This window comes from Calliphora vicina, chromosome 4 (genome assembly GCF_958450345.1).
Source record: "Calliphora vicina chromosome 4, idCalVici1.1, whole genome shotgun sequence".
NCBI classification, from domain to species: domain Eukaryota; kingdom Metazoa; phylum Arthropoda; class Insecta; order Diptera; family Calliphoridae; genus Calliphora; species Calliphora vicina.
Window position 1 is genome coordinate 100754761 of NC_088783.1, and position 25667 is coordinate 100780427.

The 25667-nt window shown below is 30.3% G+C and overlaps 1 protein-coding gene across 4 annotated transcripts in view; it reads right to left on the reverse strand.

Annotated features, from left to right (window-relative positions):
• The window catches only part of LOC135959277 (myotubularin-related protein 3), a 52403-nt gene continuing 26736 nt past the window's right edge, over window positions 1-25667 (reverse strand). For 2 of the 4 annotated variants that reach the window (XM_065510404.1, XM_065510403.1), the window contains 14 exons: window positions 14176-14297; window positions 13165-14063; window positions 12901-13091; window positions 12605-12800; window positions 12354-12539; window positions 11978-12275; window positions 11807-11912; window positions 9683-10221; window positions 8697-9618; window positions 8455-8617; window positions 7422-7532; window positions 5682-5942; window positions 4967-5178; window positions 1-856 (listed from right to left, as the gene is read on the reverse strand). In XM_065510404.1, the coding sequence (XP_065366476.1) occupies window positions 646-856; window positions 4967-5178; window positions 5682-5942; window positions 7422-7532; window positions 8455-8617; window positions 8697-9618; window positions 9683-10221; window positions 11807-11912; window positions 11978-12275; window positions 12354-12539; window positions 12605-12800; window positions 12901-13091; window positions 13165-14063; window positions 14176-14293 (4413 nt within the window). In that variant the 5' untranslated portion in view covers window positions 14294-14297 and the 3' untranslated portion in view covers window positions 1-645. The remainder of the gene's footprint in view (window positions 857-4966; window positions 5179-5681; window positions 5943-7421; window positions 7533-8454; window positions 8618-8696; window positions 9619-9682; window positions 10222-11806; window positions 11913-11977; window positions 12276-12353; window positions 12540-12604; window positions 12801-12900; window positions 13092-13164; window positions 14064-14175; window positions 14298-25667) is intronic. The other 2 variants (XM_065510405.1, XM_065510406.1) reach the window with 2 other exon arrangements.

The following is a 25667-nucleotide window of genomic DNA, read 5'->3' on the forward strand; positions in this document are numbered from 1 at the left end:
TCTGTTTCTAAAATATTTATTATATTTACTATCATGAGAGAGATGACTCAAAATACATACAATAATAATAATAATAGCATTAAGCATAAATATGACAAATTAAAAATAAAAACTTAAAATGCATTTAAAAAAAAAAAAATATTTAAAGTTTCAACTAAAAACCAAAAGTAATTAAGCTATAATGTGAGGGCTTAATAGTAATTGCTCTTTCACTCGCTCCTTGTTACAAGTGCTTCCGTTTGTATAACCTGTAAACCTGGTACCATTGGAATCATGTCTTTGCCTGCTTTTCTGTTTCATCTTGAAATAATGTTTATATGTTTGTGTTTGTCCGTCAGTTGTTAACTATTTAGTTGATGTTTTACATTGTTAATTAATAATTTTGTTCTTTCTTTTACATTAAATGTATCTGCATTTTTAAAAATAATTAATTAATTAACATATTATAAATACATACATACATAATTTGCATAAATCCAAAATAATTATTTATGTATTGGCATGTAATTATGTAGTAGTAGTATTAGTTGTTGTTGTTTTTTGTTGGCATAACAATAATGATGATGCTGCTGTTGTTGTTGCTGGTGCTGCTATATCTGTTTCTGCTGCTGCTTCTGCTGATGCGGGCGCTGTCGTCATATCATTTCAGGCTTTTGATGTTGCTGCTGGTTTTGTGGCGGTACTTTGTTGCAAGTGCATTAGCGTACTGTTTTGTAACTGATTGTTTACTTGCTGCATACGTGTCGTTACCGAATGATAACATGGTCCACATAGTCTCGCTGGACTAAACAGTTTTATATCTGGCAATGGTGCCCAGAATTCTGAGCAATCAGCACAAAATATTTGACCACATGATCTGTATTTGGTGCAATAAAAGAAAAAGTTTTATAGAAAATAAAAGGAAAAACGAAATTATATGGTTACTACGAATTAATTTGATTTTTATTAATTTTTTTGTTTTGTTTAGCTCTAAAATATGTATTTGAATGGTGGAGAATTTAAAAGTAAAATAGGTACATAGCTTGCAAATAAATATGTATGTAAGTGAAAAAGACAATAAACAAGATGAATAATTAATACGATTAGGATGTATTACAGGTCTAACAGAACTTCTGTTATAGAATATATTGCAAGTTTATAGAAGTCCCGGGATCCCACATTATAAAAAACTAAAACTTTTCTTTAATATTATCAAAACATTACCTCATTATTATGTGATGGAAATCGATTTCAAAAACGAAAAAGCTTGTTATGTACATAATTATTTATTATTTTCGTTTTGTTCATTGTTTAATAATTTATTTTGATCTTTAAGATTAATTTGTATCATACAAATTTTTTGCTATTTGTCAGATGTGCTTTATTTTGCTAAAAAAAAATAATGGCTTCAACAAATTCATCGCACTCTTTTAAATCGTTCGATATTCATCACATTTATTCATAATTATAAAATAAATATGTATAGCCTGTTTTACAATAACGAATGAAAAATTTCGTTCGCATTCTAAAGCTACGTTTCCGCGTACACCGTAATCGGCACCGAAAACGAAATTCCATACATTTGCACCGAATAAAAGTTCGTTTCAGAAATCGGCAACGAAAATTGGGAACGAAACGGCACCGACCAGTAACGAAAAACCTAACATTTGGGGCCGGAACGAAAACAACTTCAAGTAGGTTGTTTTCGGTGCTGTAGGAACGAAATTATTTTAATTATTTTTTTATTTCAAATTTAAAGAAAATCAAAATGAATAAAAAAAAAATAAATTTTCTTTATTGGAAGAGAAAATAATAATAGATTTTGTCAAAAATAATGAAATTCCATTTAATGTGCGACATCCAAAATTAAAAAATAATTTCGTTTCTGTTTTATGCCGCAACGCACCCAACTGAAACGAAAACAATTCAGAAACGAGACGGTGACGAACAACGTTTTTCAGTTTCAGTTTTCGTTATCGGCGCCGATTACGGTGTATGCGGAAACCCAGCTTAAGCGAAAGCAAACTGATTTTGGTTTCTCTAACTTCATATTTATGTGGACGAATCAGTTCTCTTTCGCTTAGAATTCGTTATTGTGAAACAGTCTAATCATTTTGGAGAAAAAGAAAAGGATTTTAAATATTGTAAAACAAAAAATGTGTCGTTTATTTTATAAAATATTTAACAAACATAGTCTTAATCTAAATAATTAATTATCTGAAGACCCAGGCGTAAAATTTAATTAAATACTTGTTCATGAATAAGTTGTGTTTTTTATTTTGTAAATTTTTCTAATTTTGTTTAAATACAAAACTTTTAAAAATTCTCCAACACTTTCCCGAGAATTAAAAACAACTCATAAATATATTTTTAACCCAACATTGTGAAAAAAAATCTGAAATATCTGGAAAACAAACTTGAAGTACTAATGGAGTTAGTAGATTCCATCTCTGCTTTAATTTAACTGTAGAAACACAAGAATGCGGATTCCGCTTCTCAGAGAAAATGCAAATCTTCTTCCTTGTCATGCACAAATGTAAAATTTACGGTTTTTATTGGCAAAATATGATAAAAGAAAATATAAGTGCTTTAGAGAAATCGCAATGTAAATAAAATATATTTTAATGTGATGATGATTCTGTCTGCATATAGGTTCGCAAGCAAGATGAATTTGTAGAAGGTGACCTCAGAAGAACAGCTGATTATTTTTTTTATAAAAATTCATAAACATATTTATTCACCCCTATTGTGAAAAACATGTGAAATTTCTGTTCCCATGGAATATCCATTTCCCTCGAAGGGAAAATTGCTATCGTGATATTCCCCTGAACTTTTTATTCATAACAGTAGATTTTGTTCGTAACAGCTGTTTATTGTTTAAAAAATTCCATCTAAAAATTTCACAATATGTGAAATTGTTTCACGTGAACAAGATTTATGAACGAAAAATGGAAAAAGAGATCATATTTCATGTAAAATATTGATTCACGATAGGGATGATTGACTTGCTAAGTTTTTTTCCCCTTATTCATAATTAAACTTATAAAGGGCTTATAAAACTAAATTTCCATACAAAATTCGTTTCATAAACCTTTGATAAATTCAAAAATTCAGCCTTATCATGTAAGTCGTAGGCGTTTTACGACAACGACAGTTTCGTACTAGATTAATGAAACAGGTTGAATAATTTCTTTAATCTACACCATTTCCAATTGTATTTCAGAAATTTCTAATTGTATTTCAGAAATTTCTAATTATACTTCAGAAAATTCCAATTGAAGTTCAGAAATTTCCAATTATATTTCAGAATTTTCCATTTATATTTCAGAATTTTCCAATTATATTTCAGAAATTTCCATTTATATTTCAGAAATTTCTAATTGTATTTCAGAAATTTCCAATTGTATTTCAGAATTTTCCAATTGTATTTCAGAAATTTCCATTTGTATTTCAGAATTTTTAATTTATACTTAAAAAGTTTCTAATTGTATTTCAGAATTTTCCAATTGTATTTCAGAAATTTCCATTTGTATTTCAGAAAATTCTAATAGCAATACAAAAGAAAATTTCTGAAATACAAATAGAAATTTCTGAAATACAATTGGAATTTTCTGAAATATAATTAGAAATTTCTGAAATACAATTGGAAATGGTGTAGTACGAAACTGTCTGATTGATTGTGAATAAGGCCTTTTATTAATACTAGGATCGCCTGGTGGTCGAAATATCGACCACCTTTAAAACCCTTTTTACCACTTTTATGCATATCTAGAGAAAATAAAATTGTAAACCATATATGTTTCATCAATATTGGTGAAAAATAACATACTTAAAAATGTAACACAAAAAAACGTGTGGCCTATTTATATATAAGATAATTCGAGTAACGTTTTCGATTTTAAAACTAATTCAAACATTTTGTTGTTCTGTAAATCGAATCCTGTACAAACAAATTGCAGAACGTCAATTTGTCAACAGTTCGCTTTTGAAATATGCTCGTTCTTGAAATCAATCGATCTATGGAACAGGGGGATTATGAAATATTTCTATGAATATGGGACACATTTTGCTAAGAATAATAGTTAATAAGTTATATGGATAAGAAAAAACACCTGCTTGGCCAAAATGTAAAATTTTGACCAACTCTAACTCAGAGAGTCCCGACCGATCTTATTGAAAAAATGGTTCTGAGTTACTATCCAGTTCTATTGGACCTTGGTGCAAATTTCATCGTTATCAAAAGTTGGTTCACTTGACATGAAATGCCCCATATGTATAAATATAAAATGGGCGATATTTCAATAACGCTTTAGTCAATTTATAATATTTGGTCAGATTTGTGAATAGCATGTCAAAATTAGTAAAAAGCATATGTTATAAGTGAAAATTAGACACAATAATGGAATTAAGATGCATTCAGAAATATACATATATTTTTTTTAAGTTTAAGAGAAATTACAAAATTGTTAATAAAATTGCATCAAAAACTCATTATCATGAACATTTAAGATAGATGGTAATGAATATAGTGCCTCGATATATTTATTGAAATTATCCCAACCATCCCATCTGTTCGCAACAATCTAAAATCATGTTAATATGTGACTTTAAAAAAAAAAATCAAATCAAAAAATCGTTTTTAAATTTTGTTGATAATTTTGGTTTTGCATTTTACTACTTGGCAGTATAAACAAAGTTTAACATTTTAAATCTAATAAAAACACAAAGTTGTGCAAAAATATGTAATAAGATGTAGTACCTATGTAAGTATGTTTATGAAAAAACAATAAGCTAATCTACGGTTAATTGTTTGGAAATTTAAAGTTAGAGTGGTTAGTTAAAGATATAAAAAACATAAAACAATAATTAAGAACAAAATAAACAACGAAAGACATTATATGTATGCAAATAATAGTATGAATAGTAATATTAATTGATAAAAGTGACAATAATTTAAAAAAGTTAATAAAAAAATTATAATGCGCACCGGCAATGATGTTTTCTTCGGCCGAGCCAAAATTCAGTTTGACAACTGGTGCAACGCGAAACGGCATGATCGGGCACCCATAAAACGCTTGTAGCATTTGGTTGTATTGAGGAACTGGTAGTAGTGCAGGACGAAGGACCGCTAGTACTGCGATCTTCAACAGCTTCCCAAGAGCAAATTGAAGCATTTTCAACATTATCCAGTGCAGAACACTATTTTTTTTTCCAACAAAAAGCAAATATAAGAAAGTAAAATTATTGTTTAGACAATTGTATTTAATTTTAAGCAAAATTAAAAAAAAACGATAATAAAAAGAAAAAGTTTTTATTTTTCTTGCATTAAAAAAAATAGCATATGTTAATTTAAGACGGTTTCATGCTGTTATTGACAACGAGAAAGTTTTCTAAACAAAATCTTAAGAATAACGCCATATTATTTATAGTAGTAGTTACAAGAAAGCTTTCTGAATAAATTCAAATAAAAATAAAAGTCAAAAATCATTGGTCTTAATCAGAATTTATCATAAAAATTTGTTTTTATTTCTCCTTAAGTCCGACTAAAAACTGCAAAAGCATTTAATATCGTATGTATCTTGCATTCTTTATAATACACCAATGATTTTCAAACGTACACTTATTTTTCCATTTAAAAGCAAAAAGAAAAAGAAAAAAAGAACACAATTTTAAAATAATAAAAAAAAAACAAATAACTTTACATGACAACTAACCGCAGATACCGAACTATTATCATCATCACTATCAACATCGGTATAGTCACCACCATCGTTATTAATGTCGTCGTCGTCGTCATAGTTGTCATAATTGGATTCATGATCATATGATCGTTCACTGCAATATCGCTGACGCTGACGTTTTCTATGATATTGACAACAATAACGATACATATGATTTGAATGATGAAATCTTTGTCTACTGTGTTGATGGCAACATGTTGTTGAACAGTCATGTTGATTTTTCTGTTATTGTTGATTATTATGTTTATTATTATAATGCATACAAAACAAAAAGGAAACTAAAAGAGAATTTCCAAAAAAAACTGACTGATTCCAAAGCAGTTCTAAAAAAATTACTCGGATATACATACATACATATTTCTAAACTAAAATCATGATAATTTTAAATGTAAACCGACATCACAGATTATTACAGATATGAAACAAATGACAGCTGTCAAAAAAGTATTCAATGGTTGTGATTTGAAGAGCGAGAGAAAATATACCATTTTCAATAGGCAACTAGTATGAAATATATTTGTCCCTCTTTTCAGAAACCATTTTGACATTTTTTTGTTATTTTTCTATTGAAACCAGCTGATTCATATCTGTATAATTTGTGACCGACATATTTGGCAACAATAAATAAACACTTGCATTATTCACAATACGTATAGGTTTGGAAACATGCTATCCACATGCTATCCATTGCAAAATAAATATTTAAATGTTCTCCATCTTTTACTATTCATGTATGTTTAATCTAAAGAATTAATTCAAAAATTATGAAATAATAGTGTACTAACTGCAGAAAATTTTAAAATTTGTTCACATCTTATAAAATTCAAGATGCTTTTTTAAATATTTTGAATTTTTTTTAAATTATTTTTATCCAAACGACAAAATATGCCAACTCTCCTGCAATATTTTAAATGTTGTTGGGTTTATTTAAAGATATTCTGGAAAGCACATTGTTTTTTTTTTACAATATTTCGCTAATTAACCGATATTTGTTTGCTTGCTTGCTTAAAAGCTCTATTTTTTTAATGTAGGAGTTTTAGGGTACTGAAATTGAATTAGAGCTTTTATAGACAGTTTAATAGGTGAATATATCCCCATATTGGTGCACTTCTTAATGGTGTTGAGTTGAAAGATCAGGGGGCAAATTCTCGCACTAGTAATCGAAATAAATTTCGAACCCTTATTAGCGTTCGAGTAAAAAATCGAACAAGTATTCGATCGTGTACGACTTCGGTTATTAGCCCCCAAATTGAGTAGTCTGACATCTACATATTGAACGATAATGCCATACTCGGATTATGTCTAAATATCTCAGATTGCCAGACATCACCACATTGTTATTACGTCAAATTAATTTTTTAAAATAAAACTCTCTCTAATAAGTACTTTGGAATCAGTAAAGTAAACCTCTATAATATCAAACATTTACTTAATTAAAATAAAAAAAATATGTTTAAAATAATAGTAGCAACTCAAAACAAAAGAATTTAATAAACTTATATAATCTACAAATCGTCATTATATGTACTTGAAATTATAATATTGTATAACTATACTATGCATATTTATAATACACAAGTAAATGTCGTATATATTAATAATTTATTAGTTTTACCTAAATTATTTGTTTTGTTTTTCTTATACATATTGATTTTTTTTGGTTTAAATTATGGTTTGCTTATGTTATGAGTTTATATTCACCTGTTCATCATTGGTTGCGTTTGCATTGGCATTGTTACAATTGGGGCATATTTTCTTTAAGAGAGCCATTCGCATGTCATGAATTTCGCGCAGTAATACATCTTCGCGTAACTGAAAATAAAAATAGTGACAATTGAATTAATCTTTTCATATAAATTATGTTTAAATATAAATGTATGTAATCTTATAAATATGCCACTGATTCCAATGTTATCAACGAGATTTTCGAGTATATTTACATGGCTTTCATATAAAAAATTTGTTTTTATTTTTGGTCTTCTGAAAATTTGATGAAAATCAAATGCTGAATATTTTAACAAAATCGGATAACATTTTTTTTAGTAAATAACTTTAAATTTATTAAAAAAATATACAACCATTAATTGTGTAGCAATATTTTCAAACTAATTTTAAGAATTAAATTAAAAAAATATTTTAAAAATGGTTTTTCATTTCATTTACTAATCAGGCTCCATAATATCAAATCTAACACAATATAAGAAAGAAAATTAATATTATTTAAAAGCAAAAGACATCTAGAAACATTGAGGGTATTCATTTCTAAAAAAATGGAAAATTACACTTTTACACAACAAAAACATGAACAAAATTCCACAAAAAAGTTCAACTTTTTTTTTTGATTTTTTTTCTTGTTTTTGTTTTTTAAAAGTGTAAAAAAATCAGAGTGTAATTTTACATTTATTCGAAATGAATACCCTCAATATTTGAAAATGTAAAATATGAAAATATGCACGAAATTTTATGATGGGTTAAAATAAAAGATGGTATCACAATATAAATGGTGATTATGTCTGAAAAGTTTTATATTTAAACATCTACACATGAAATATAAAAAACTATTATTAATTAAAATATTTTCCTACATTTAATTTTTATTTAAAATATTATCAATTTTTTCTCAAATTTTCAGCATTTAATTTCTAGATTTAGACCTTGGGAGGACCAAAAATCACAAAATTGCAAAATTAAAGCCAACCTGTGTGTATTTTCTAGCAATACAAATAACAATTACCTTATGTTCATGAACAATTTGTTGAAGTCTTATATTTTCTTCGCTTAACGCATGAGCGAGACCATCAGGGCAGGAAATAGTAACTTGTGGTCGTTCAGTCAAACCGGGCGGAGTCATTGGTAACGAACGTACACCACCGGGCAATGAGAAACGGGACAGATAACTGTAAGGCAAACAAAAAAAATCAAATTATTTTATTATATGTTTTATATTAATTACTACTGGTGGTCGTGCGCACAAACCTGCTGTTTATTTGTTTTGCGGCAACGCCGAAAGCATCACGCTTTGAATTCGACGAAGACGTGCGCCTCCGTCTTTGGCTAGACATAGCAGTGGTGGCAGCGGCCGCAGATGTAGTTGTGGCAGCAGTTACATATGGTGACACATTTAGCGATGTTGGCGTATCTAATGTAGCTGCTGTCGCTGTAGTGGTTGTTGGATATAATGAATGATTTGGAGGCATATTGGAACCTGACGAGGTAGTTACATTAGCGGCAATCATTTCGCACTTACCACTAAATGAAATTTCTAATTTTTGATGTTCAGGTAATATGAGTATGCTTTCCTCCATGCCACTGGATGTGGCATTCGGTGTCACATTGCCGCCGCTGAGCAGTGATGTGGAGGAAACTTTATTGTCATTATTGCTGTTTGTGAGATTATTTTGAATTTTATTATTATTGCTTGTTTCAGCAAATGCTGTTGACGTTATCGTTAATGATGAAGATGGTGCTGCGAGCAGACTGCTGCTACCATTGGTGGACAATTGATTTGGTCTTATTGTAATGTTGCTGTTGTTACTGGGCGTTGATGAATGTACTTTTGGCAAAATATTAAAATTTGTGCTAACACTAGCGATTTTACATTTATCTGCAATAAATTGTTCTGTTTGAAGTTTCTGAGTATTCACTGAAGAGGCAGCTGTGGTGTCGGAGTGCTTTTGTAAACATTCGCCAGCATCTGTGGTATCAGTACTGATTAATTCAATTGCTGTCATGGGCGTAATTGTTGCACTGCCATTTTGTGATTTTGTTTCTACCAAGGGCACAAGAGTGTCGGTGCTGGTATTAATCGAACCATGCCACATGTTCTGTGAACTATCTAGTTTTCCATTTGTTGACGTTGACCCATTATATGATGATTCCAGGTTGCTACACAAAGGATCTTTAAAAATAAATGATAATGGTTTATTTAATCGAAATTTTGCATTTTGCATTATTTTTCTTACCTTCCAGTTCTACACTCTGCATTAAATTTAAACTTAACGATGAATGCTTTTCTATAGTTATTCCCTTATTGGTGTGTTCATCAACATTATGACCATTTTCTAAGGATTTCGGAAAATCATGTGGTACCACATCTTTTGTATTGTTTGTTGATATCGTTTGCAGTGCCTGTAGTGATGATGGTGGTGTTGGTTGTGATAAAAACCGTTGGAGTTTTGTTGTATAAGCAGAGTCAGTTGGTTCATTTCCCGATGTGGATGTGCCATTTAGCTCCTTTGGGCAATTGGTATCATCCAATTCTACGGTTCCATTGCTACTGTCTGTTGATTCTGTGTCAATTGTTTCTTTCAGGTTGGTTTCAAGGTGTTTTGATGCTATTTTAAAGTCATCATTGTCATGATTGTTTAATTCGTTTGTGAGATTTTCTAGTTTTCTTGTCGTATCGTGTATGAAATTCGCTAATAAATCAGGTGATTCTTCACGCTCGTCAGATTGCAAATCGGCTATAGAATTGTTTTCAGAATTTGAACCGATTGTTAGACTGAAATGGGATAAAATGTATTTAAGTATTTGTTTTAGCGATTTTTCAATTGTTTTATAATTTGATATGAGATTGCAAACAAAAATTAAAATAATAATATGTAAAAATATTATAGATATTATAAAGATATTCCTTCTAGCGCTTCACTCTTGAGCAGACTTTTCTGACCAAAACAAGCTCGATTAATTGAGGAGTATTATCACAAAAGCTCTTCTCCATATATCTTTTTAAACTTCCCAGGATGTTTCGACATTGTCGCCTGCGGATGACCTGATTAGTCTCTTCTCAATTAGACTTTCGTTATTACAGCGACATTCTGGGTATTTTCCATTCTGACGTCGATCGATTGTCTCTGTCTGACGCTCAGAAAATATGAAATAATTTATAGCTATAAATGCAATAAAGTCCTAAATAAACATCGCCCAGCGATTTCGTATATGGTCAGGAAATACCCAGACAAAACCCGATTAACGGAACATACTACTATACTCTCCTAGATGGCGTACTAAGGAGAATTGCGATTCTGAGTCTTACGGGAACCCTTTAAACGACTACAACTAAGTCACTGTTGCTGTTAAAGTCGATTCCAGTGGATTTGCCCTTCATTTAACCAGGATTGAAGAATTGCCAATTTCAATTCCTTTAAGTTGTTGTACTGCTTGCCTTTGCCGTTAATATCTCTTGACATCATTTCCCAAAGATTCCATATCGGGTTCAAGTCCGGGCTTCTAGGGAAGAAATGTTTTGTGACTTTTGATACATGGTTACTAGTGTTATCTTGCAGAAATATCCACTTTGTCCGCATTTTTGTTCAAATAGTGCACACAGACATATTCTAACATTTCGGCGAATGTTTCAGAATTAATTTTCGTAGAAATAAAACATAATTCAAGTTTCTCATGATAACTAAAACCTCCAAAGATTCGGCTCATTCTAGGTGCGTTTGGTTTTTTCAAATCATGCCAATAATGAATGTGTTCATCCGGGCCATAGAATTTTTTTTCTGACTTGACACGGTATGCCTTGCAAAGTCCAAACTGTTTGATCTATGAGCGGGATATAATGGTGTGTCTTTGTTGATTATTTTTATTTTATTTTTTGAATCGTTTTCCTACAGGCAAGTTACATTTTCGAACAATTTGAGAAGTTTTTCGTTTAGCAATATCGCTTTTCGGATATCAATCTTGTATTAAAGATATTTCCTCTTAATAAAAATAAAGTACATAAATTGTGTATATTTAAATTTCGCTGTTTTTGCATTTTTTTCTTGAGCAGAATTTCAAACAACATTATATCGTCCCCTCAATAAAACAATAGTGTATAAGCAGATACACCATTATTTTTTATTGCATAATAAGAATCTACTCTCTTTGGGATTAAAACTACTACCACAATGCGAACATTTATTTTCTTTAAGTAATGAATTCTTCTCTTCGTTACTCACTACTATATTACATATTCCTCTCTTATTTTTAGATAACATAAAGGCTCCAAACTTAGTGAACCCAACCGAGCTAAGCCAATAAGTAGCTATCTGGTAACGTAACATACATTAAGCATCAAAATTTAATTAAAATTTACTCACTTTGGATCTACAGTCATATTTGGATCACTAGAACGTCTTGAAATACTATTTTGTATGAATCCAGCCGTTATTAAATCACCATAAGATCTTGTCTTGGACATGGAACCTATGAGAAATATATTAAAAATATCAACACAAATAAGTTATGTAAGAGCTAATAAATGTACTTACTTATGGAACCCATTAAACTTTCATTTATATACGCTGGAAAATCAATACAATTCTGTTGATTCCCACCCAAACTGCCCAAATACACTTCAGTCCACAAGGATAAATCTCGAACATTATGTGCCGGCCATAAAACTTTATCTTTGTTCGGTTTATACAGTGGATTCCGATACATGGGTCCAGATAAAAACGACCACACTGAGAATGTTCTTTCAAAGACAGAATTTTCCAGACGTTCCTTCAACGTGTTGCATAAGAAATTGCCAAATAAGCCAGAATGGGAATGCTGTGCCAATTTAATCTAAATGGTGCAATAAAGAGAAGCGTATTTGTTTAAAAGTAATCTACATTTTATTAAAAAGAGAAATATACAATTTACCAAGTAACCCATGCTAAATTCAAAACTGCAGCGAAATTGTTTATGTATTTGATGAACTAAGTCCAACCATTGCAAAAATACAGGACAACGTTCATTGAGTTCATCTGAACCGGGTCCGTGGCCGCAACGATCAGCAAATTTGTGACCATAGCTAAGCCATTCGCGTTCTACTAAAACTCGAAATCCCTACAAAGTATTCACACATATTTGATAAGTTTTCTAATATTTTATCGAGCAAACTATTATAGTACCTCTACAGTACGATAATAGGGATCCAAGCATAATTGTGCTGTAGCCACAATTTGCGGTGTACGATCCCATCCATCCGAGCAATGCACTAATACTGGACGACCTTTTTTCTCAATCGCATGACATACTGTCATTGAAGCTGCCAAAAGACCAGAAAGATGCTGTAGCCACATTGTCTTCTCCAATAGACCCAACCAACTTTGGAAATAAACGGAAAACACAAAATTTAATATTTAAAAAAAACTAAAATTGATAAATTGAGAGGTTTATCACCAGTAAAGCCTAATTAAAAACTTACTTTGGTACGTCTGGTGGTGAGGCACATAACTGTCGCAATGCATGAAAACTTTTACGTATAACATGGATGTTGCCTAGATTCATGAATTCAATTTCTGCACAAGGATAATATTCAATACACTCGCAACCACCACCACGGGCTCGATTTGTAACGGCAGATGTGTAGCTACGAGCATCAACAATCAATACTTTCTATATTCAAACAAAAATACAAAATAATCGTTAAATTATCTTTTATGAAATTGAAAAATAAATATTCACTTACTCTCACTTCATCGAGAGCAACCTCTTCGTGACTACCGTCTGGACTGGATGGTGAACTATCTGCAGATGGCATCTGAACACTTTGTGCAGACTGTGAGGTGTTAGTCAATTGACGCATTTGTTCGCCACGATCAAAAGCACAGGCATCAGCTAATGCTTTCAACAATTGTTCATCTTTGGTATTGCGCCAACCCAACCATCCAACTTCGGGTTGACTGCATCTGGCTATTACAGCTCCAGATTTTCGATGACGCCACACAACGGCAGGCAAACGCCTAGAACCTCGAAAATTGGCTACATTCTGTAAAGTCTCGTCAGAAATGCAACAGGGTACTAAAAGCTTCGGAGGATATGAGGGACACAGTTTGAAATCTTCATTGGCTTGCGAAATGCGCCACGAACCGTTTAGATCAAAACCCAAACGTTCTACTTCACGCATAAAATCATCTTCATAGCGAGAGGACATTTTTTGCAATCGCTCCCCGTAATCTGTTACTGAGTATGAGGATGGATTTTGTCCATTCTCTGCAGTTGAGGCCACACCATTGTTGGTTGGGCCAACTTGACCCATTTGGCCATTGTTTAAGCTATCACACGCCCATGAGCAGAAAGGAAAAGCAAATATAGCTTCCAGTGTTTCTGGTACTCCCACTGACAATTGTATGCGCCTTTGCCATTCTGTACATTGCTCGGCTGTTTCAAATGAGCACTTTACCGTGCTGGCGTCTTTACAGCAAATAATTAAATGAAACAAATCTCTGCATTGAGCCGATTCAATGAGACCAAGTGGTATGGACGTTTCAACATTTGTAGATGATTTTTGTAAAAATATGCGATAATTTGATAAGGCCAATACGCCATCATCGGTACGCCCCAAATACTTGACAGACTCGCCAGCAACTAGAAAATATTTAGAAATTATACATGATTTTAATGGTTTTGGTATAATTAACAGACGTTAAAATTCTTTTCCATTATTTCTTTAACTGTTTTAATTGATAACAAAACTTACGTTCCTGAAACGCGACTTTTAGCTGTAGGTCTTCTTTCTCCATTTGTGGTTTAGGAAATAGTTCCGCAGCTCGTATCATACACAATGATGGTGGGGGCGATCCATCAGATGCCTCCATTTAGCTGCAAAAGGCAAAATAATAGAAATTCTTTAATGATTTAACAATTAACAAAAAGATAAATACAGACTTTCAATATTAAGATAATTCAAGTCACCGAACTTTTGCACAATCACAACAACCATATGTATTATGTACATATGTTGTTGTTGTAAGTGTATGATACTGTGAGGAGGTATGCTGTCATTTTGAGAAAGTTCGCATTTTCGCTAGGGTAAAAAGCGGTGACGTAAATTTCCTTAATATTGAATAACAGGAAAATTCTGATTAATCTGTTATTTTATTGCACCTATTGTTATTTTGATATTCGAAATAAACTCATATTTAAGCATTGAAAATGTAGATAATGGCATAGAGAACATAGAGCGGAAACTAGAAAAAAACTCAAACAATATTTTTAGAAACGGAATTCAAGCATTTAATTAAATGTGAAAATACAATTTTCTGAAGACATATTTTCATATTTAGAAACAAGAAATAGTAACTGAGACACAGATAACTGAATTATAGGGGTATAAGACAAAATATTCATAATTCAATGAAAAGAGATTCCTTCAAAATGTTTTATTTCATACTATGATATGTGAAAATGCTTCTGATGAAGTAGTTTGCCACATTTTGTATGAGAAGCGAGGAACCTTCTAATATATATTTCTGTGGTGGTTTGGAAAAACTAAGTAACTCCACTTTTTCAGAAAATTGAGATAACACCAAAAATAGAATGTACGTTTCATTTACTATCACTCTGTCAGATCGAAATTTTGATATAGTTTACCATTTAAAAGTTATTTTCATGTAAAAACTTGCTAACTCCGTGCATTTTTTGAAAAAAAACAAGGTAACTCCATATTTTCTTAAAAAACTGAAAAATTAGAAGTTTAAATCGACGAAAACTAAGAGAGGAAGAGCGAAACAGAGCAAATTCGGGTCTTTGGGTTCAAATTTTGAACTTAAAACAAGAAAAAAAATTTGATATGTATTAATAATAATAGGAAAAAATTTGTTTTTGAAAAAACTGGGTAACTCCATTTTTTCGTAAAAAAAAACAGATAAATTACCGTACATAGTCAATGTTTTACCACAAATGATTACTAAAGTTGCCTTAATTCCGTATAATATAAAAATAAATTAAAAAAATAGTTTTTTTTGGAAAAACTAGGTAACTCCATTTTTCGAAAAAAAGGTAACTGACTTCGATTTTCGGTTCTAATGTTCAAAAATGAGTTCAATGGATCCAGAATTCTTCAACCTTATTTAAAATTATGTTTTGTTTAATGCGCATGCATAATAACATAAATTCATATTAAATAATTAGTGAAATATGTTTAATTAAAAGTGTTTTTCTCGGGTTTTCAATAAATGGGGTTACCTAGTTTTTTTCAAACGACCACAGAAATCATTTAAAATTTGTAATAAAATAAAAGGATGGACGAAGTGATTTGATATTTTTCTAGAGACACATATCTTACAAGTTACCCTAAGAGAGAAGCATAGTTATTCTTTATTTTTGGAATGATATATAATATTAATACATGTTTTAAAAATGTTTTAAAATATTTTTTATTTGACACGCAACTTTAACCTTTAACTTATGACTTGAAAATTGTTAATATAGTCACTAACGTGGTATAAATTTTGTCCCTTTTAATATTAGCAAACAATTTTACTTTAAAGAACATTTTTTTTGTTAATATTTGCTTTTAAAAAATAAGAGACACCATTTTTAATTTAAATTTATTGTTATCCGGTTCAAGCTTTTAAAAAATAAGAGACACCATTTTTAATTTAAATTTATTGTTATTCGGTTCAACAAAACAGGCATATTTTTCACAAGCCTTTTCTATAAAACTTAAAATAAATGTAGAGAGGTTAAAGGACGACTAAATCAGGATAATGGTGAGTACCAATAAAAAAATATACATTAAGTAAAGGGTAATTACCAGGGAAACCGGAAATATGCTCTAAAAAAAAGCATATGCAGTAAAAACTTTAGAATTAGCTCTTCAAATTTAAAAAAATATGCTCTTAAAAAAACAAACTTTTACATAATTTTTAACCAAAAAATATACTTTTATTTAAAAAAATCAATACAATGCATTTCTAAAAGGTAAAGTAACATAAAATAAACAAAAATAACAAGAACTGAAACAAGTATAACAAAAAATATAATAAGTTATGAAAAGGCCTCGAGAGGTATTTTTTTAATAATATTTTATATAAATATAAAGTCACTTCTTCAATTAAGGTTATTATTGCAATAAATTACAAAATGTTGACTTAAATTTTCAAATAAAAATCATTGTCTATTGGATCTGAAAACATTTTTACACATAGAAAATGTTCTTTCGACATCAACTGATGTTGTTATAGGACCAAATTTAAAAGAAAATATTTCTTTAACTCTTAATTTTGAAATCTGTTTTGAGGAAAGTCCTTTAAATTGTTTACAAATGCTTTCTATAATTTTTAATCTTATTTTCCTATTATTTGTTCAAATTTTATTTTAATATTAGTTTTAACACTACAATTTGGTATTTTATCAATATTTTTAAATGTTTGTTCCACTAAATAATACTGTTCGGTCATACTATCCCACTTGCATCCCACTACGAGACCAAAAAGCTCTTAAAGGAGTAGATATAAGCTTTCTTTTGAGCAAAAAAAATATTTTAAAAGATTTTGCCGAAAAAAAATCAAAAATTGTATATCTTGAGTTACAAAACATAGATCTTAAAGGACTAGACCCAAGCTTTCTTTTGAGCAAAAAAAAATTAAAAAAAGGGCCCATTGTGGAAAAAAATAAAAAAAGTGAAAAATTGCATGTTTTGAGTTACAAAATATTTATTTTGAAAGATATCCCACTCGCATCCCACTAAGCCACCAACTATGTCTGAAAGGAAAATATCAAAGCTTTCTTTTGAGCAAAAAAAAAAAATTAAAAAAAGGGTCCATTTTGAAAAAAAAAGTCAACAAAGTTTTTGATTTTGCAAAAAAAGTCAAAAATTTTATGTTTTGAGTTACAAAATATTTATTTTGATAGATATCCCACTCGCATCCCACTAAGCGACCAAGTAGGTGTTCAAGGAAAATATCTAAACTTTATTTTAAGAAAAAAAAAAAGAGAAAAAATTTTAAAAAAATGTCAAAAAAGTTTTTGATTTCGGAAAAAAAATATTAATAATTTTTTATTTTTTGTTTTAAATATTTTTTTTCGAAAGATTGAAGAAATAGCTATCTAAACTATTTGGAACACGTTTTGCTAAGAACAATAGGTAATAAGTTACATGGATGAGAAAAATCACATGTTTGGCCAAAATGTCAAATTTTGACCCCCTCTAACTCAGAGAGTTCTGGACCGATCTTGTTGAATTGTGTCTGAATTACTATCCAATAGGTCTAACCTTGGTGTAAATTTCATCCCGGAATTTCATCGGAAGACATCGATTTTAAAAGTTGGTTCACTTGACGTGAAATCCCCCATATATAAAAGAGTAACGTTACTGACTGACTGATTCATCTTTTGGAAATTCGAACATTTAGGAGGTAAAAACTTGTAAATTCGGTAACCTAGTAACATGAAATAAAGCTTACATGGTAATCCACAGGTGGCTGCTTTGTGGTACTTTTTCTATATTCTAATGGTACTTTTTGAATTTTCTATAATATTGGACCTAGAAATATGAAATTAAGCATATATGGTCCTAAGTGAGTGAGAATTCTAGGGGGAGAATTTTTGGTACTTTTTCTTTATTCGAATGGTACTTTTTGTAATTTCTTCATCAATGAAGCTAAAGACATGAAATTAACCTTATATGGACCCGAGTGAGTGGGAAACCACAAGTGGGGGCTTTTTGGTACTTTTTATATATTCTAATGGTAGTTTTTGAATTTTGTATAATAATGGACATAGAAATATGAAATTAGGCGTATATGGTCCTAAGTGAGTGAAAATTCAAGGGCATACTTTATGTTACTTATTCTTTATTCTCATGAAAACTTTTTTTAAATTTTCTATAATAATGGACCTAGAGTTTGATAATTTATTAATTGTTTTAGAAACAAAATTAGTTGATAATATAGGAAATGATATACAAATTTAAAATTCAAACTTGACGGGTTATGGTTTAGTGAATACGAATTCAAAAGTCATAATCAGTGGTGCTATTTCTTTATTGCAATGTTACTTTTTGAATATTTTATAATAAAATTAGGCACAAATGATTCTGAATGGTATTTTTCATTAGCATTTTCTATAAAAATGGTCCCAGAAATATAAAATTAGACATTTACAATTAGATTCACAAAGGGAGACTTAATAGTACTATTTCCTTCTTCTAATTGGGGTGGCGAAGTGCACCGGGTCAGCTAGTAAAACATATATTTCGCTTTAATCTGAAGACATAAATTTTTATAATTTTGTGCAGCTAAATTTGGGACTGGATGCACAGTGTAAAGGTATATTTATATTTTATAACTTTTATTAAACAAGGTAAAGTGGTAAAAAGGTATAAAATTAAAAGTAAAAATGTTTAGAATTTATTACGATATAGAGAAACATCTCTTAAAAGCACTGTTTTCTGTGGGTTGCGAATGAGCGATATATATGTATATAAATTACAGCTAGTTCAGTGTAGTTCAAAAGCGATCTATGAACTTGCAACTTAATGGCTGGTTTGGTCAATTGTACGACGACTGACACTTGATATTTTACGAGATCTGAGTAATATTTAAATATTGATTGACAAAAATATATACCATGTCTATAAACCAAATTTCGAAATTGATTTTCAAATGAATCGAGCAATCGATATTGGAGCAAAAGTAAAACGTAAATTACATACATACATACTACATCCATATATAAATATATATTTAAACAAATGTTTCTAATTAACACAGTTAATATTATGTGTAGTAGATGTAATAGAATAGAAATTAAATTACACATTTTCTTTTATTTTCACTTTGCCAAGTTTATGTACATGTGTATTTCACAATAAATATTTCTCACTGGTCTCAATAATTAATGTTTTAAAAACATATGTATCTTCCAAGTATTATAAAGACCAATAATTTACCCAATTTATTCAATAAGGCTTTAAATTCTTTGAGTTGTAATTTAAAAGAAATATTAATTTCACTATTAAACTTGTATCAATTTTCAATAGCATATTAATAATTAGAATGCCATAAATATCTTATTACCACAACCACAAATATTATTGCAACCAACTTATTTTAAGTATTTAAATAAATTACCTCAAGAATTTATAAGGTAATCAAAGTCACAACTTTTTTTTGTTAAAAGAAATACACATTAAATAATTAAAACTTTTTTCTTCTCCAATAATATTTTTGTCGTTTAAAACATGTGCTTTTTGTTAGAGAACTGTATGTAAAAGGAGGAATAAGGAAGGATACACGTACAAATGTCCATAAGAAGAAGTACTGCGCAGTACACAAATCGTAACGTAAAAAATGTAGTAGTAAAATAAAAAACCACATGGAAAAAATTCATTGCAAGAAAGTATTGGTTAAAATGTCATAAAGAAGAAATTATGATAAATAAAACATTCTGTATATACATATGTATTTATATGTACATAAATGGAGTACATATGTACATCATCTATATGTATTTGTACATTAGATATATAAATACGTACGTACATATGTATATATTAGATAATTTACAAAGCAAACGCGTGCCACTTTTCTAGCACACTTGCTGTCGTTTAGTTTTAACCAGAATCCTTAATTCAAATATGTTTAATTGCTCAATATATTTAGCAGAGGTCCTATTGTTTATAAACAAATTCAAAGTCGAAATAAAATCATTGTGGAACAAATAAAAATGAGTACATTTTAAGTTAAATGGGACAAGAATGTCAATAAAGGAAAGACAAAAACTTAATACAACATATGGGCAATTCCATGTCATCGTACGTGACATTAGTATATGAAAAATAAATTGCTCTATATGTTCCATTCAGAGGGTACTACATTTAAAAAAAAATAATGAGCTGATGAGCCTTAGATGCTAGTGCTCAAAAAAATCTAACTTTATAATAATTGTAATATTATGTAGTTATTAAATAAATAAATAATAAGTTCTTTCGAAATATTGTTGTCCAAAATATTGAGCGAAAAAGAGTATATCGTACGTGACATAAAACGGAAGTTATTTTGAGATACATGTAGAAATTTACAAAAATTTGCGAATCGTAAGAGACGTTATGTTTTCTTTTAATTTCTTACACTAAACCAAATATTTTTACTTTACATATTTAAATAAAAACAATCTTTGGATGATTTTATAATAAACAACATTTAATAAGAGCGCTACAAAAGTTTTTTTTAAATAAAACTAAAACGGTTTTGGATATCAATGAAATTCTTTATTCTTGTGAAAGTACGTTCGATGCCTTTATGTATGGAACTCGATTTCTTTTACATGGCCACCACGGGCACGCTTGCAGAAGTCCAGACGCTGAACCCAATTTTCGACGGTTTTCAAGCAAAAATCGGCCGATACTGCTGCAATTTCATGTTCGATATTCGTACGAAGTTCACCAATCGTCGCTGGCTTGTTGGCATAGACCATAGACTTGACGTAGCCCCACAGGAAATAGTCTAACGGCGTCAAATCGCAAGACCGAGGCGGCCAATCGACTGGTCCATTTCGTGAGATAACACGTTCTCCAAACTTGGTTTCCAATAAATTGATTGTGACATTCGCTGTGTGGCTTGTGGCGCCGTCCTGTTGGAACCACATGTCCTCCAAGTCCATATCATCCAATTGGGGCAAAAACTATTCTGTTATCATTGACTGTAGCGATTCCCATTCACAGTAACGTGCCGGTCTTGATCATCACGGAAGAAGTACGGCCCAATGACGCCGCCGGCCCATAAACCGCACCAAACCGTAATTTTTTCGGGATGCAATGATGACTCATGGAATACTTGTGGATTGCTGTCTGACCAATAACGCATATTTTGCTTATTGACGAAGCCATTCAGCCAGAAATGAGCCTCATCGCTGAAGATGATTTTTCGCTCTTAACGTTGTCGCTGACTCCGAATTTTAATAATTTCGAATCGTTTTTTAAAAAAAACAACGTAAATCTGTTAAAAAAACAAAAATTCCGAGCAAATAAAAGGAACACAATTTCCAATTAATTTAAAATTTTTTGCAAAGATAAACGTAAGTGTGAAATTCTATATTTAAGCACTTACCACACCGCTTATAAATATGTCATTACTTTAATATCACTTAAAATCACTAGTTACAAGTTATAATTTATTGATAGTTAGGACTCACAGAAGACGTTATCAGTAAAATCTGAATATGCTTATGAGAGACTGAGAGACTTCAAAAAACACAGTAAAGGAATATTTAAAAACAAATCTTAAATCTGTATGTTTGTCGGCGGGATCTAGGTTGTAATTTTCTTAGAATTTTGTGTAGATTCCGAAAGTGCTATACGCCTGTCATGTTTTTGCACACCCGAACAAATTGACCACCCACCCACAAGAAATTTAATTTTGTGGGATTTTTTTTTTAAATGAATATAATAAATAAATCGAACAAATGTAAATATAATAAAATAAAACAAGAGTAAAATGAGAAATTAGGAAAATTTGATAGTAACATTAACATGATATTACCATTAAATCAGTATAGAGATTTAATGGTAATATAACCCCAATAATGCAGCACTTTAAAAAAAAAAACATAAACAAAAAATATTTGCAAAACATTTATCTAAACAAAGAATATTTATTTATGTTCTCACATAGCTGAAGTTGATGATTCCATTTTAATATTTCTACTTTTAACAGACTTAACAAAAAATATAAGCTCTCGAAATATCACAATTTTCAATTTTTCAATGTGCTAAAATAATACTACTCTGTGTAGCTATGTTTATTGTGTTATCGTACCCAACCAGCAGAGACCTGCGCCGAACGCCTATGAGTCGGTTAAGCCGAGCCACCAAGACGTGAAATATTAGAACATTATGACATGAATCGACCATATGTGTTTGGTAACAAATGGGTTAGAATTCCAATTCTATAGCAATTTTCAGGAAACAAGTTTTTATGTTAATTAATTCTCTTTCACAAGTGTGTTGAATTCACATACATACTAATCGTGCTTGAACGTGAGAAGAGGGAGATGTTGTTGTTCTAGAACAAATGAGAACCATATTACTCTTTATACTTAATTGTCTATTAGTGCATATTTTTGTGAATATTTTACATTTTATAGAGCATTTATTTGTTTTTAGTGCATATTTGTGTATATTTTTGCTTTTTTTAGTGCAAGAAATCTCAGCCCTGGTTAAAAATATGCAAGCGTTTCCAGTGGCAACACTGGAATCTACATTAAATCAAAATTAAGAAAAATCTTGGAAAATCGCAATATATATTTTTTTTATTTTTTTAAGGACTGAGATCGTAAAATTCTTAACACATGTTTTTCATTAAAACTTTTAACCCAATTATTATTTGATTTTTGTTATGATCCAGTTTTATGTTTAATGTCAACTGATTAAAATGAGTGACCAGAAAAAAGTACGTACTAAAATTTTTAAATATTTTCAACAAAACCCAACTTGGTCCTACAAAAAGTTGGCCAAACAATCAAAGGTCTGCTATAAAACTGTTTCCAATATTATTAAACAGTACCGGGAGAACTTGTCCGTTGATATAAAACCTGGTTCAGGTAGAAGGAATGGCCCACATGATGTTTCTAAAGCCAAACAAATAGAAAGCATTTTCAAAAATTCTCAACAACTCCGGTAGATAAGCAGTCCGGTTGGGTCAGTACCCGGACTATTTTTTACGAAAAGTTAAAGGCAATACAGATTTAAAAGCATACAAGGCTCAAAAAGTTCCTAACAGGAACTCTGCTAACAATTTATAGGCCAAAGACAGAGCACGGAAATTGAAGTCAAATTTTATACAGGAAATGCATAATGGATGACGAAATGTACGTATGGAAAATTTTTCGCAGTTTCTGGGTAAATTTTTTATGTTGCTAATGCTGGAGGGATTGTTGAAGAAAAGTTTAGGACTCAAAAGCAGAAAATTTTCCCAAAAAGTTCTTGGTATGGCAAGCAATATGCAGTTGTGGCAAAAGAGCCAAACATTTGTTACAAAGTGCTCTATAAATACCGAAATTTACATAAAGGAATGTTTACAAAAGAGGATGCTTCCATTCATAAGACTTCTTTATGTGTCCACTTATTTTTGGTCTGATTTGGCATCTGTCACTATGGTAAGAAAGGTCTTGAGTGGTACAAGAACAATAATGTGGTATTTGTACCAAGAGGAGCAATTCCTCCAAACTGCCTGGAGCTGAGGTCAGTGGAGAGATATTGGGTTCTTGTTAAAAGAGAATTGAAGAGCACAAAAAAGGTGTTCAAAAGTGTGGTAGGAGATGAACTACCTCTTCGAACAAAGTGACATAAAGCACTATAAAAACCATAAAGGTGTAGGGTATAATTTATATTTTTGAGAGATTTTCGGAAGAGGGCCTTATATGGGAGCTATGACCAATTATGGACCGATCATCATGAAATTATTAAAGTTAACTATGTTGAATTGTGTGTGTATACTAGGGTATTCATTCGACTAATGATCGTTCAATTAATCGAATAATTTCTTACGAATAATTATAACGAATAATTCGAACAATTTTGTGTAGAATAATCGAATAAAACGAATAAATGTTCATATATATTTAAAGTTATTAAATTGCTTAAAATTGTTCAAAATTTCAAATCTTTCAAAATATTAGAAGAATCGCAATTAATAACCAAAATTTTAACTTAAATGTGATGGAGAATGTGATTTTGAAACGGTCGTCGAAAGTGATATTAAGGATGACATTTATAATGATTACATTGATTGATTATATAAGTGATGTTATTAACCACGTACGTAAGTGTTGCAAAATATTTAATAAATCGAATGATAAACACAAATATTGCAAACTAACGTTTTGTTGCAAGAAAAGCATGGAGTTCGTCTTATACATGATTTTGAACATCGTTGAACATCTTGTCTAACATTGGTAATAAACTAAATGCGTCAATCATACACTGCCTGACTTCAAATTAGCCACGTTCACTGACAATGATATCAAACTTTGGACAGATTCCCTTTATTGTGTAATTCCCCAAGACCACTTTATTAAGCAGAGATTCGGCAACGTTGATAGAGCTTGATGTATAATGCAATTTAGAAATAGTGAATAATTAATTTACTAAAGAATTAGTTACTCAATTTAAAACCCGAATTAATGAACGACACAAAAAAGTTCTTAATACGTTTATATTGTATTTGAATTCAGGATCATGTCCAACTAGCTCAAATTTTTTAAAGCATAGATCCAAAACGGAAACTAAAGGGTTTGCTAGTCAATTGTTTTGTAGATTGTTCGGGAGTTATTCTGACCAGAATATTTCTGTTGAAAATTTAATGATGTACTTTGTTTTCGAATGTTTTTAACATTATCAATACTTGAATTGTTAACTTTAACGTTATTTTTTGTTTTTCTTTAACAATAAAATAATAAAAAACCGACATCAAAAATTCATTCTTTAATTTTTAAAAAAAATTTAAATTATTAGAATAATTCGATTAGTTTTAAACGTGTGATCGAATTATTCGAACAAGTTAAAATCTCTTATTCGAATTATTCGTTTTATTCGAACAAGAGAAAAATCGAATAATTCGAATACCCTAGTGTATACCAACAATTTTTAAGTGATTTAAGCACGTTAAAGTGATTTTCGGAAGCGGGTCTATATGGGAGCTATGACTAATTATGGACCGATCGTAACGAAATTTGGTGACATGAATTTCGTATATATAAAACTTATTTGGAGCGAAATTTGTGTAGATACATATATAAATTAAACATTTATGACCGATAAAGCCCAATTTCTAGAGGACATTTGTATGGGGGCTACGTGAATCGACTCAGAAAGTGATTCTAAGTCGATCGGTATACTTTAAGGTGGGTGTTAGACCAATATTTTTGGGCGTTACACACATCTGCACAAACGCATAATACCCTCCCCACTATGGTGGTGTAGGGTATAATAAAGTCATATGTATATTTTGCTCATATCTCGTTTATTATGTGTACTACGAGTTTAGGACAAAATTCCAATATTTTGTTTTCAGTTAATTGTTGCATAACATCAGCGGTTTTCTAGTTATAGTTTTTCATATTAGGTATGTGTTTTTTCAAACCTTGATAACGATTGGCCCTTAATTGACATTGGTATATGTATTTTCATATTTATTTCAATACAATATTGCAAGCTTGCTGTGCGATAAAAATGTTTTAATTAAGATT